Source organism: Mandrillus leucophaeus, unplaced genomic scaffold (assembly GCF_000951045.1).
Source record: "Mandrillus leucophaeus isolate KB7577 unplaced genomic scaffold, Mleu.le_1.0 Scaffold258, whole genome shotgun sequence".
NCBI lineage: Eukaryota > Metazoa > Chordata > Mammalia > Primates > Cercopithecidae > Mandrillus > Mandrillus leucophaeus.
The window spans coordinates 4,562,633-4,577,430 of record NW_012102676.1 but is presented as its reverse complement, the minus strand read 5'-3'; the positions used below and the strand labels follow the sequence as shown (position 1 = coordinate 4,577,430).

Sequence of the window (14,798 nt, the reverse complement as noted above, 5' to 3'; positions counted from 1 at the left end):
GTCATCAGAGAGTATATGTTTTATCAGTTATGGTGAAAGTATCATAGGTGAGTCTGGAGGGCAGATCAATTGCATTGCCTTGATAAGCTGTATTGTTTTCTTGAATGTCCTTCCCACCCAATTTGCAGCCACTACCATCTACCATAAAATAATCAAAAATGAAATTTTCTTGTTGTATTGTCTAAGTTTATGCTTCCGTATATCCTGCTTTTTATTTTATGATACTAAAAATAGTTGGAATTTGAAGATCGGCAGAAAATATAATGTTATTAATTCAATAATGTACTCTGCAGTGTAATCACTATAAAATTTAGATTTGGAATCTCACATATATACCGGTTTAACCCACGATTATGAGGAAAGTTCTCAGCAAATTTTGAGGGAGAAATAATGTAGAAAGATGGCATATGAAAATTCAAGGAATATGAGACTCTAGAGCTTTTATTTATTTATTTTTTTAAAGAGATGTAGCAAATGAAGACATTAGTTTAGAAGGTAATATTTTAGAGAGAAAAAAGAAGGAAATAAAGAAAATAAATATAGTAAATAACAACAATATTGGGTGAACACAAAATAAAATATGTCTTTATTTTTTCAAACCAGATTAAATTTGATGCTAAGCTCTTGTTCATAAGGACTGCTGGGAAGTTACTGGGGCTGCTGTTTTCCCTGGGCTTTAACAAAGGTCTAGGGGTCTAACATAGAGTGAGGAACTCAATGATGTTCTTCTGGTTTTCAGCACTACTGCTTTCTCTGAGATACTCTGATTCCAGCCCCTCATGAACCCTTGAAAACAGCCAACTCAATGGCATCCTGTTCCTTCTTGTACACAAAAATATTGCTCCAGGGTTGGGAGGCCTAGGGCTGTGGTCCAGCTTTCCCAGGTTACCATGCAGCTATTGCCTCTGAATTCCTCTCTCCCAGCACAATGAGCCAAGGTTTATTTTAAAAGAAGGAATATTGTATTCATCCCCTGAGACTATATTCTTGCCCAGTTATTTTCTTGGAAGAGGAACAGGAGAAAAATATCTAGAGTGAAATGCAAATCTTACAATAAAAATGGAGCAAAAATAAAAATAAATATACTAATAAAGCTTATTGGCTCATAGAATTTTGAAGTATCTCAGTAGAAACAAAACAGAAATATCTAGGAGCAGACAGAAAGGAAGCAATGGTGGCGTGCGGAAGAAGCAACAAAGAAGAGAAAGTATATGTCATTATGGAAAATAATGGAGGGAGGGATATAGATAGAGAAAAGATAGATAGGGAAGTTTTAACTGAATTTTACAAAGAAACATAAAGTTTTATGTTACCTACCTTAATGTAATTTGTTTTCCCCAAAACAATTATAGTACAGAAAAATGATAATTCCAAAATATTTAAGTAATTATAAATTTCTAATCTTATAGAGCTCTTTTAAAATTACTTTCATTTGCACATCAAAATACAGTTTAGAGTAGATATATTAGCCAGAAAACAATTTCTCCATTCAATAATTTGATGCACCTATAGGGTTTTTTATTATTAGAAGTATTACCTTACTATTGTAAATGGTGATATCATTGTAGACAAGCAAACAAGTGATCTTAATGCTGGTCTAAAAGAGAAACTAAAATATATTTTTAAAAGCTATTTAAAATATCTAAAAGACATTATCATGGAGGTCATATGTGTACACTTAAAGAATGAATACAAGGCTTAATATTTTGGGTTATAGTTTGGGTTTTAGTTTCCATTATATAGGGACTAAAAGTACTGTATTATGAAAGATTGGAAAGAAATGAAAAATAGATGCCATTGAAAACTGTTAGATGACTCAGCAAGATGCCTCAGTGATGATGGAAGATGCACATGAATGATTTAGAAGAGAAACATGAAGAATTGAGCACAATTGCTTCATGAAATCTAAAAGCAGGAAAAAGCAATATTTCAAACTATTTTCTTTTAAAAACATAGGTTTTCATTTGTTTGTTTATTTTGTTTGTTTGTTTGTTTTTGACACAGAATCTTACTTTGTTGCCCAGGCTAGAGTGCAGTAGCCTGATCTCGGCTCATTGCAACCTCCACTTCCTGGTTTCAAGCAATTCTCCTGTCTCAGCCTTCTGAGTAGCTGGGACTACAGGCATCTACCACCACGCTTGGCTTATTTTTGTATTTTTAGTAGAGACGGGGTTTCACCATGTTGGCTAGATAGGTCTAGAACTCCTGACCTCAAGTGATCTGCCCACCTTGACCTCCCAAAGTGCTGGGATTGCAGATCGTGAGAAACCGTGCCCAACCTAAAAATGTAATTTTAAATATATGTGTGTAATTAAATTAGTATATTAAGTATTATAAGTAGAGTTGTGACTCTTCTACAATTTTATTTACTTTTTAAGTTTATTTCGAAGCAAAATTAAATAAGATTTTGGGGATATGGGACTTCTTGCATTCAGACATCTAAACTAATTGGAATTAGAAGTTCATGTGCACCTGAAAACCTGAATACAGTGGAAGCTCAGATAATTCAAAATTTAAAGTAGGAGTTCTTAAACGAGAAATTATTAGGGAATCTGTTAATTCCCTGTAACATACTTGAAACAAGCCTTGAACACCTGTGCATATGTGCATGTTTTCTGGGGTGAAGAGACTACATAGCTCTTTCTCGAAAGTATATCAGCCCTTAAGTTAATCAGGAGCCAGTGCTCCAAACATTGTAAGCTGAGGGGTATGGTCAGCAGACTTCCTGCAGGGGGAAGAGAAAAATGGGGATAGACTGTGCTTGAACGCTAATGTGGCCACAGATTGTATCTCCACCAAAAGTAAAGAGTCTAAAGAAATATTCAAAGAGCTAATCTAGCAAGATATTGAAATACGTGTTGGAGAGAGTCACTGAGAACTAGTTACAAAAATTTCTAAGAAATGGTGGCTGTTGCAATGAGGTAAGTAGCAGCATTCCTAGTGTTTTGTTCAGAACAGAGTGCTTGCTGTCAGAACCATGAAGAACCCTCAAAATAAGAAATAGTAAGCTTTCCTAGGTCGTGTGTAAGGGTGTGAAGCAAGTGACTGGAAGTTCAACCAGGACTGCAGCCCCAAAAGAGGCCTTGCCTTCCACAGGAGAAAGACGCCAATTAGGTAGACTAGGTGTAGGTGCCATGTACACATCCCAGGCTCAGATTGGTACATCCTGCTTCTCTGAATTGTAATTAACTCAAGAACTAGGCAAGATAAAGCTTGTAGCTAAACAAGACTGAAGAAAGGCATGGAACTCGTTCATGTATGGTTCTGTAGACCAAAGCCTTGAACTCCAATCAATTAGGTGATGACATGATGACTCTAGGGGTTACACTTGTTTATAAAAAGCAGAGGTTTTCTTATTGCCCTAGTTATACTTCATTTTGCTTGTTGACATCTTGGCCTTGCTGTTTATTTATGATGAATAGATAAAATAAATAAACCTGGGTATCACTGACATGTACTTTTTTATTACTTAAGAAGATAATTTCAGATCACTAGAATAAATGATGAATCCAAATGCCAGTGTATCTTTAGGTTATCATTATATTCTACATTGTGTAACTATCAACTTTCTTTTACAGGAAAAAGCAAATATTACAAATTAATACAGATAACAAACAACTAATTCCATCACCAAATCCTTATAATCACTGAATATTTGGGTTTGAAAGTAAAGATAAAAAGATAAGCTTTACTGAGATACAACGATGCAAAACTATTCCTATAGTTAATGGGAACAAAATATTGAATTATCTGACTATCCTCCTGGAAATTTCCCTAGAGAAATGGCTTAATGGTCATAAAATTACTTCTGTTAGGCTGTAAATATTTCATTTTCCTAATTAAAAATGCATGTATGAACTAGAGAGTATCACAATTTATAGCTATATCTGGCCACCAGTTTCTCAGAAATGCATTTAACATAATCATTTTTCATGCCTCATTTTTCCCCTTGTACTTTTAGATTAAATCTCCAAAAATTCTCTGAGAGTCATGTTAATACTGGCTTTCATTTTTGAGTGAAGAAAAGAAGGAAGCCAACATTGTTTCTTATAAATTTGATTTAAATAGTTAAGCAGCCAGTTAAGAGATTCCAGATTCACTGTAATCTCATCTATGATGTATTTTATTTACAGGGTAGGAAATTTCATTTTCCTATGCTTAACGTCTGAAATACTATTATTGCATGAAGGTATGCTATATTTCATAAATAGTTTCCATTTTCTAATGCTGCATGACATTTCTATTTATTTTTTTAAATCTCTTTTTGGGTTGAGTTTACTGAACAAAGAATCTACACTAGGTTCTGTTTAAATTATTAGATCACTGAAATTCTCAGAAACATTAACCTGAAATACAGCAATTCAAATAAACTTTAGATACTAAAAGAGAACCTTTCTTTAAAGCACAATGTGGTAAATGACATCCACAAATGGTTTAGAGTGTAAGCATGCATATTTTTACTTGGGCGTGTATGAATTCTGAGCTTGTCTCTAATTTATTAATAAGAAAACACTTTACTTGAGTGTGCACAAAGGAAATGATGTAGAAGGAGGAATGACAAGATGTTGATTCAGGATATCTGCAAGTAATATAGTGTCAGGAATGACTTGATGATAAAAAATAAAATGGCTTGATGAAAACAATCCTTGTTTTCCCTATACCACTAAAATAACGAATCATTAGAATCATCAGAGCAAAGAAGTTATTGTAAGAAGCTAGAAGGAAAATAGCTGGAGGAGTTAAAAAGATAAGCGAAAGAAACAAGAGGAAAAAAAGGCAATGGAAGGTTTCAGGAGGGAGAAGAGTAGTAAATTGCCACCAGAACTAGTGGCAATTTCATAAAGAATTAAATTTCATAAAGAACTGTGAGAGGTAGGAGAATGTTTTAGGCTGGGGGAATCTGAAGATTCATAATGGCCATTCGCATTGCATAAAATTTGATTAAGATATTTTTGTGATAATTAGGAGAATGTAATAATGGCTTAGAATGTTGGATAGTGTATTTGGGTTGATAATGATGTCTTAGGATTGGCGCTGGTGTTGTAGTTATATAGGAAAAAAAATCTTCATTTTGGGAGGATTCATTCTGAAGTATTTAGTGGTGAAATATCAAGATACATATTGACTGCTTTCAAATACTTTGACAAAAGAGAAGCACGTGCTATGTATAGAGGAGATGGAGCAGTTGTGACAATTTTTACATCTTTGAATGCAATTGAAAGGTATATGATTGTTATGCTCTTCATTCTGCTTTTACTGAGTTTGAACAGTTTAAAATAAACTAAAAATAAATAAATAACACCATATCCCACAAACAACAAACAAAAGGTGCCGGAGAAGATAGTACAGTGAGATCACATATTTATTGTTGCTTCCCTTTTGTGACCACATTGGAATAAAAATGAAAGGAATGTAAGGAAGATGTCTGCATATTATTAACTTCTAGAATCAGAAAGTGCATGGAAAAGGGGTGCTTAATGATGTGTAGAGGAGGAAGTCACACCTAGAATGTGCATGAAGGGGAGACCTAATCTGTCTGGAGATCCTCTGGACTCAGTAGTTACCATGGAGGGTAGAAATAGGAGGTGAGACTTTAAATCTTTACACTTTTCATGTAAGAATTACCCCAAACTCAGCACTTACTCACAAGCAGAAATATTAGGGAACTACCCTGAAAAGAAATAAAAATAATAAGTACGATTAGTTAATGCTGGTACTTCAAAATGGAGCCCTAATTATTCTGGCATTTGAGATTCTCTAGCGTAAGAGCTCTCTTCCTCCCTGCTATCCACGAAGCAAATGCACCAATCAAGTCCTGCTTACATATTCAGAACTCTCCATCAATAATCTAGTGTTGCGGTAACTACAAACAGAAAATCAAGAATCACTATATATTTGATGAGTGCTTGAAAAATGAAAAAGTACAAAAATAAACACATTTTAAAAATTACTTTGGAAGACAAAGAGAATTCATAAAACAAAAGAAGATTAAAAAGAAATAAGCAAGGAAACAAACAACAAATCCCAAATATTTAATATGTATTCTAAGAGAGATTCAAGGAGAATTGTATTCTTAAAATAAGAACAAAATGAAATGAAAAAAAAAGTCAGAAACACAAGAGCCCTTAAACATTAAAACATGAGTATTACATTAACATGTTAACATTAATGTTGAAAGATAAAGTCAATGGAATTATCAAGGAAGTCAACCTAAGAAGTCCATTAGGTTAATGACTGGTGTTCTAGAAAGAGAAAACAGATGAGAGAATACTATCAAAGAGATATTAATATTACTACTAATGATAATAATATTACGGTAATACTCACATTACAACTGATAATACTAAAATTACAACCAATAATGCAAACTGTGCATCCCAAATACAAAATATCTGAAATCTGAAGTGCTCCCAAATCCAAAACTTTTTGACCACTAACATCATGCTCAAAGAAAATGCTCATTAGAGCATTTCAGATTTCGGATTTTTGAATTTGGGGTGCTCAACCAGTATAATGCAAATATTCTTAAATTCAAAAAGAATCCCAAATCAAAAACAGTCTGGTCATCAGCATTTTGGATAAGGAATACTCAGTCTGTAATAACAATAATAATATGTTGCCCTGCTAGTTAGTAAATATATTAACTAATTTAATTCTCTCATCAAAAAAGTTTTAAACAATTAGCTGTGGCTTGAAGGCAGTACAGTAGTAGTATGATGCCAGAGTGTATGCTCTTAACCATTAGTGAAAAACACGAGTCATTTAGTTGACAGGACCATTAAGTGCTTAGGCCAGTAATTTTAAGAAGTCCAAGAGGACAAAGAAATGGTAAAATTTCATAACATCAAGGAAAAATGACAAACCTGTAAGTTTCTAAAGAGGGAAAAGAAAAATCAACAACAGCTAGTGAGCTGTTGGAATGGAAAAAATAATCATAAAGGTATTATATTTCTTAGTACTTAACCCTAATGTTGAAAGACAACATTCAAAGTTCTGAGAAAAAAAGTACTTCTAGACTTAGAATTTTATACTTAGTCAAAATTTTACATATGACTAAGAGAAAATAAATGTATTTTTAGACATTCAAGGACTGTAGTATTTACCCTTTCTTAGGAAGTTTCATTAGAATGTATTCCAGCAATATAAAAAAAGATATATCTGACAAAGGAATGATATATCTTCAAATATTTAAAAGATCTGAAGAATTCTTACAACTCAATAATAAGACAATTAACCCAATTAAAATGAGCAAAAGAATTTTAAACAGGTACTTCACAAAAGGAGATCTACAAATGACCAATGAGCATATGAAAAAAGTATAAACATCATTCATTATTAGGGAAATATAAAATAAAAATGGCTATGACTTACCATTACATACCCAATAGAATGGTTGAAATTAAAATAGTGACAATATCAAGTTTTGGCAAGGTGGTAGAGTAATTAGAACTCTCATATTTGCTAGTTGGGTTGTAAAATGGTACAACTACTTTGGAAAACAATTTGGCAGCTTTGCATTAAAAAAATGCAGTCCCACAAATTTTTTTTAAAGTCCCACTTCAGCTTTTTAACCAAGAAAAACGCAAACCTATGTCCTAACAAAGAATTGTACATGAATGTTCATTAAGCATTATTGTAACAGTCCTACAGTTGAAACATTAACAGGTGAAATTGATAAACAAATTGTGATATAGCCATATAACTGGACAAACTACTGATACAGGAACAACACGGTTAGATCTCAAAAATATTATACTAAGTGGAAAAGGACAGACACACAAGAATAGAATATGCATAGTATAATTGCATTTATATGAAATTATAGAGAAGGAAGTTCTAATCTATAGTAAAAAAAGGTAATTCTATCTTGTAAGAGGCGCAAGGGATTGAATATGAGTGTGCATAAGGGAATTTTTCTGTGTGATGTTAGGGGTGGTGGACATTTGCCAGCTTTATGTATTTGCCAAAACTTGTTGAACTGTGCTAAAGTGAATACATTGTTGTATGTAAATTACATTTCAGTATAGTTGATTTTAAAAAAGAGGAAAGCATGAGATTCAGGAAGTATATTCCTTCAAATATTAGTTAAGGGAAGTCCCAGAATGGTAATTGTAGAGACTTGGAAAACAGTAAAAATTGGAGCACAGAGATGGAGGTTTCTTCAGGAATTTGTCTAGAAAAAAGTGTAATAACTAGAAAAGAAATATGACTAAGTACTTGAAAAAAATTTTATTTATTTAATTTTTTTTGTTTTAAGTTCTGGGGTACATGTGCAGGATGTGTAGGTTTGTGCAAAAATTTAGTGATGTGCAGAATGCAATTAGTGGGCTGTAAAAAAGAAAACAAAGAAAAAACCCATCCAGCTGAATTTAATGTTAAGTGCATTCTCCACTGAATGGCTCAACTGTGTAAACATTGTATGATGTTGTTAACACTGCATATTCAACTTTAGAGGATAAATGTTAAAAATCTTGACAATGCCAAAACACATGCAAAGTTGACATAGGTTGAGAGGTAGAAATAGTTGAGTAGAAATGAAACCAAGGGTACAGACTATTGTCGATAAACAAGAAATGAAAGTTCAAGTATGTTTTTTGAAGATGTCGAGGTTACCAGTAGAAGGAATGAGAATAAAGTTCACTATTTGGGGTGGAAAGGAAAGGAGCAGTGGGAGATATTTAAATAAAATAATCCCTAGCTATTATAATAATCGATAGAAAATGTCTACATTTTTAAAATCAAGAAATAGCAGAGTAAGTGAACTGGGTTAAATAGTATCCTCCAAAATTTATGTGTACCCAGAACCTTGGAGTGACCTTATTTGGGTCTTTATCTGCAGTCTTTGCCAATGTAACTAAGTAAGTTAAAATGAGGTCCGGGCGCGGTGGCTCACGCCTGTAATCCCAGCACTCTGCGAGGCCTAGGCGGGCAGATCACGAGGTCAACAGATTGAGACCATCCTGGCTAACACGGTGAAAACCCATCTCTACTAAAAATACAAAAAAAATTGCCAGGTGTGGTGGCATGCGACTGTGGTCCCAGCTACTCAGGAGGCTGAAGCAGGAGAATGGTGTGACCCCAGGAGGCGTAGCTTGCAGTGAGCCAAGATCGCGCCACTGCACTCCATTCTGGGCGACAGAGTGAGACTCCGTCTTAAAAAAAAAAAAAAAAAAAGATAATGTTGGACTAGGATGGGCCCTAAATCCAATGACTGATTTCCGCATAAGAAAACCCTGTGAAAACATGGACACACAGAAGACACTCAGAGGAAAGTCAGTCTGTGAAGATGGAGACAGAAATTGGAGTGATGGAGTTGGAAGGTAGGGAGAAGCAAACAAGGATATTTTCCCCTAGAGCCTTCAGTGGGGAGCATGATCTTGCCAAAACTTGATTTTGGACTTACAGCCTCCAAAACTGTGAAAGAATGAATTTCTGTTATTTTAAACCACTTGGTTTATGTAATTTGTCATAGCAGCCTTAGACAACTAATACAGTAATCATACATTTTTAAGATATGAGAGTAACCATAAGAAGAAACAAAACCAGTTAAAAGTCACTGCTACTGGGGAAAGCATTTGTGAGAAGGGAGTGATAGAACAGATTTATTTTTCTTCATCAAATTATCTGCATTTGAAATTGAACAGTTGTATGTATTACTGAATTAGAAATTTTTTTAAAAGTAGCTAAATTAAAAAGTTTCCAGGTCAAACATAAGTGAGTGGATAATTAGGTAGGGAGTTTAGATGACTGAAAATAGGGCAAATTCAATCTGAACACGAAGATTTGAACTTCAAATAGGCCTACGTATCCCAAAGGGCACAATTGTGTGAGGTGATAGGTCTAGTAAAAGACTCAATAACTAAGTTGAATTGCCCTAATTTAAAGACTCGTTTTGTAATAATAAAAAGAACTGACCTTGAATTATGTGACTAAGTGTATGATGTGGTAATGTCTCCTCTCTAAGAAACAAATGAAAGGCCAAAGTTCTGAGAAGATCTCCCTCCTTTATGATTCAGCTCTTTTGTAGAGGAAACAAAAGGAATTGGAAGTAGGAGGACAGTGCCTAGCGTTTAAGCACATGCTGGAGAAATCAGCCTAAGTAATGCTCTTTGTGCCTTTGCTGGCTCGGAAAGAGTCTGTAGAGATTGTAGACATCTCCTCTCTAGGAGTTTCCTCTCCTTGATTTTGCTCCACCTCAGAACCTTTCCAATGATCACAAACCCAAGTCAGTTTCAAATGGCTTTACATTAATCAGAAAGTAAATGACTGATATATACATGTGAGGTAGATACATGTATAAAAATTAGTAGCTGATGGATGACAGAGTCACTGACTAAGCCTAATTACCACCAGAGATTTTGATTCAATAGGTATGAGATGGAGGCAGAGAAGCTGTATTTTTTTTTAAATGTCATAAGCTATATACAAGTAACCAAAGAACAGATTTTAATTGTCTTTTTGTTTTGTTTTGTTTGTTTGTTTTTGATACAGAGTCTCGCTCCATTGCCCAGGTTGGACTGCAGTGGCACAATCTCAGCTCACTGTAACCTCTGCCTCCCAGGTTCAAGTGATTCTCCTGCCTCAGCCTCCCAAGTAGCTGGGATTACCGGCACCTGCCACCATGTCCAGCTAATTTTTTGTTTTTTAGTAGAGGCGGGGGTTTGTCATGTTGGCCAGGCTGGTGTTGAACTCCTGACCTCAGGTGATCTGCCTGCCTTGGCCTCCCAAAGTGCTGATATTGCAGGCATGAGCTACCACACCAGGACTTTAATTCAGTCTTTATCAGTCCTGCAACTCCAGCCAAGAGCTCTGCTTCAGTTCTCTCACTTTGGAAAATCAGCCAATCCCTAAACTGCTTGCTTCCCCCAAGTGTGACATATTAATAAATTGGCTTTTGGCTTTGCTCAGAGGGACTGTGTTCTCCAGGCACGGTTTTCCCTTAGCAAGTAAGAAGTTCAACTTTGTAATAGGTATTATGAGAGGTGTAGTCACTTTCCCTGACAATCGTCAAATGATTCTGATGCCTGCCTTCATGTTTTCTCCAGAGTTGAAATGTAGTTCAGCATCACCTAGACAAATAGTCTCCAAGCCAAGCCCTCTTCCTTTCCTGATTTTGATTCAATGGAGTCACTTTACATTCCAGTGTGGTACCTGCCCGGGTTTGGTCTCAGCACCTGTTTCTTTACATGCAAACCTTGTGTTGTTACATGGAGTAATAAGAGAAATAAGAACAATATTCATAAATCAGTTCAAGTTTATTGAAGTAAATAAAAATGATCCCCAGAGTGTGTAATAGAAGGTGTTATTTTTTAGAAAAATTCTATGAAACCATCACATTTACAAGGTATTGAAAGTTAAGCATTGAATACAAAATTCGAGGGATTTGTTGAAAGAAAATGTTTTTTCTTAAAGCATAACTTAAAACTGTGCATTGTTTAGTAAGTAGAAAATGTCCTTAAAAGCATTTAGAGCAATTGGACTTTATCAAAATTAAAAACTTTTGCTCTGTGACAGATCCTATTAAAACAATGAAAAGACAAGCAACAGACTGAGAGAAAAAATATATTTAATGAAAGTCTTTTATCTAGAATATGCAATTTTGAAATAACTTTCAAAATTCAACATTAATTAAAAAACTCATTTAGAAAATGGGCAAAAGATAGGAATAAATGTTTCATCAAAAAGGATATACAGATGGTAAATAAGCACATGAAAAGATGTTCATCACTAGCCATTAGAAAAATGCACATTAAAACCACAGTGAAATATCACCACACACCTATTGGAATGGTTAAAATGAAACAGTGGCCCACCAAATGCTGGTGAGATTGCAGGGTACCTGGATCATTCATGCATCACTGGCAGGACAGTACCAATGACATAGCCACTCCAGAAAATAGTTTAGTAGTTTCTTTTAAAGATAAAAGTGGATGTGCCATACAGCCCAGCCATTGTACTCATGGGTATATATCCTAGAGAAATGAAAACTTATTTTCACACAGAAACTGGTACATGAATACTCAGCTTTATTTGTAATAACCTAATACTGGAAACTACCCAAATGTTCTTCAATAGGTTAATGGTTATAGAAACTGTGGTGCATCTGTATTATGGAATACTAATCGGCAATAAAAAGAAATGGTCTGTTGATACACTTAATAATCTCTATGAACTTCTAGGAAATTATGCTGAATGAGAAAAGCCAATCTGAAAAAGTTATGTACTACAAGGTTTACTCATATAATAGTTGCTAAATGACATAATTACAGCTCTGTGCCCCCAAACAATGATTCGGTCAGTGATGGACTGCACATATGATGGTAGTCACATAAGATTATAATGGACTTGAAAAATTCCTGTCACCTAGTGTCATCATAGCCATGTATTGTCATAGTGCAATGCCTTTACTCACCTGTTTTTGGTGATGCAGGTGTAAACAAACCTACTGTGTTGCCAATCCTATGAAAGTCTAGCACATACAGTTATGTACAGTACATAATGCTTGATAATGATAATAAAGAACTATGTTACTGCTTTCTGTATTTTCTATAGTATACTTTTGTGGTTATTTTAGAGTGTGCTCCTTGTACCTATAAAAAAAGGTAACTGTAAAACTGCCTCAGGCAAGGCCTTCAGAAGTTATTCCAGAAGGTCTTGTTATAATAGGAGAAGACAGCTGCATGCACGCTATTGTGTACTGTGTATTGGACAGTATGTTCTAGTCTTTCACATTCACTCACCACTTACTCATGACTTACCTAAGGCAACTTCCAGTCCTGCAAGCTCCATTTATGGTAACTGCCCTCTACAGGTGTACAATTTTTTGTCTTTTATACCATATTTTTACTGTACCTTTTCTATGTTTAAATATATTTAGATACACAAATACTTACCTGCTGAGACCAACTTGGTTGGGGAGACCCTAACCCAGTAGCACTAGAGGAATTAAAGACACACACACAGAAATATAGAGGTGTGAAGTGGGAAATCAGGGGTCTCACAGCCTTCAGAACTGAGAGCTCTGAACAGAGATTTACCCATGTATTTATTAACAGCAAACCAGTCATTAGCATTGTTTCTATAGATATTAAATTAACTAAAAGTATCCCTTATGGGAAACAAATGTATGGGCCGAATCAAAGGAATAGGTTGGGCTAGTTAACTGCAGCAGGAGCATATCCTTAAGGCACAGATGGCTCATGCTATTGTTTGTGGCTTAAGAAGGCCTGTAAGTGGTTTTCTGCCCTGGGCGGGTCAGGTATTCCTTGCTCTCATTCCCATAAACCCACAACCTTCTAGTGTGGGCGTTAGGGCTATTATGAACTTGTCACAGTGCTGTGGAGATTCTGTTTATGGCAGTTTTGGGGCCAGTTTATGGCCAGATTTTGGGGGGCTTGCTCCCAACATGTCCCCCTTCTCTGATTTGCAAATCAATGAAGCAAAGGCAGCTTTGTCACAGTGAGCTACTTCTTGCAAGAGTCAGGATCCACATCTGCAGACTATACAAAGAAAAACAACACAGATTAAAAGCACAATCATCATTGAAATCACAGAGCTTCCAAGTGTTTTTATCCATTTTAATGGGTTACTATCTGCTAATTTGTCTGCAGCTCCTTCAAGCCCTCCAGTTCCTGGCATTAAGGTTAGGTGTGCCTGGGGTGCTTTAAATATTTGTTCTTTAATTTTGCAATATGCAAAAACAAGTTTGTAGAGTGTCCTTCTAGTTGCTTTTTTATTCTTTCCCAAATGTTGATCTTATTAAGAGCTATTAACAGTTCCCACAAATCCTTACGTTAAGCTCCTACAGTGGGCCATATCATTTGAGGTTGAGGTGCCACTATACCGCCATGGTTCCAGATAATAGGAACTGTTGCCATACTTCTTATCATTTCTATCATCTGACTGTTTTGTTCAGATCAGCTGAACATAGTGTGGCATGGCACACAGACTGAGAGGTGCAATTCAAGCTAAACATCCCCTTAGGGGACCAAGTAATAATGATTCCATAGGAATCGTTGTGCAGCACCTCTGCCTGTGCTGCAATGCAATCTTCCTAAGCAAGTACGTTTGTTTTTTCTGGCCAGGTTCAATTTTGTTTACAAATAGGTTTTTGAGGGTGATATGCCTCAATTATAGGAGGAGATTTATTATGGTAAATACTGAGATCAGAAAGCATGTGTAACTGTCTTATAAAGTGATTACATCTAGGCATTATTACCAGCCAAGATTGATCATTATGCCCAATATGTATAATTGTTCTCTGTGTCAGCCCTTATTGAAGGAATACTCATCACAGTGGTGATATCCACTATCATAGCTACCATTAAATTATTCATTGTGACTTGTTGTCCCACTTTTCTCAGGTTTTCTTCTGCCATCTGTGACAGCTTCTTGATCTGTCCCCAGGTGTGTGGCTGTGTTTGACGGAAGTTGCTCGTGACAGTTGGGGTCCTCCTCAGCGTCAGTCTTGACATGGCTGCAACTGGGGGGTCCTCGGGATCCTCCCAGAATCTCTTCCTCGACATCTGGCTCATGATAAGATTTCAGGTGTCTTGATGGTATCCAAATTGGCTGTTGATTTTTGCCTGGAGAAATACAAGCATAACCTCTACCCCAAGTTATTATTTTACCTATTTCCCAACTTTTCGCTATTGGATCTCTCCACCAAATCAGTTGTTGTGCTTCTGTCTTTGCATCTGGTTTCTGTAGATGTTGTTCAGCTGCTGATAACATCTGGCCCTTGGGCAGGCTCAAAAAATTTAAAGTTAATAATGCTAGATTCAGTTGTATCTGTGGTG

The 14,798-nt window shown here is 35.6% G+C and overlaps 1 protein-coding gene across 1 annotated transcript in view; it reads left to right on the top strand.

The window, feature by feature from the left end:
* The window catches only part of ARL4A (ADP-ribosylation factor-like 4A), a 100,022-nt gene extending 89,373 nt beyond the window's left edge, over positions 1–10,649 (top strand). Inside the window, exon 4 of the mRNA XM_011983967.1 lies at positions 10,492–10,649. Within this exon, the coding sequence (XP_011839357.1) occupies positions 10,492–10,597 (106 nt within the window). The 3' untranslated portion in view covers positions 10,598–10,649. The remainder of the gene's footprint in view (positions 1–10,491) is intronic.
* The last annotated feature ends 4,149 nt before the right edge of the window (positions 10,650–14,798 follow it).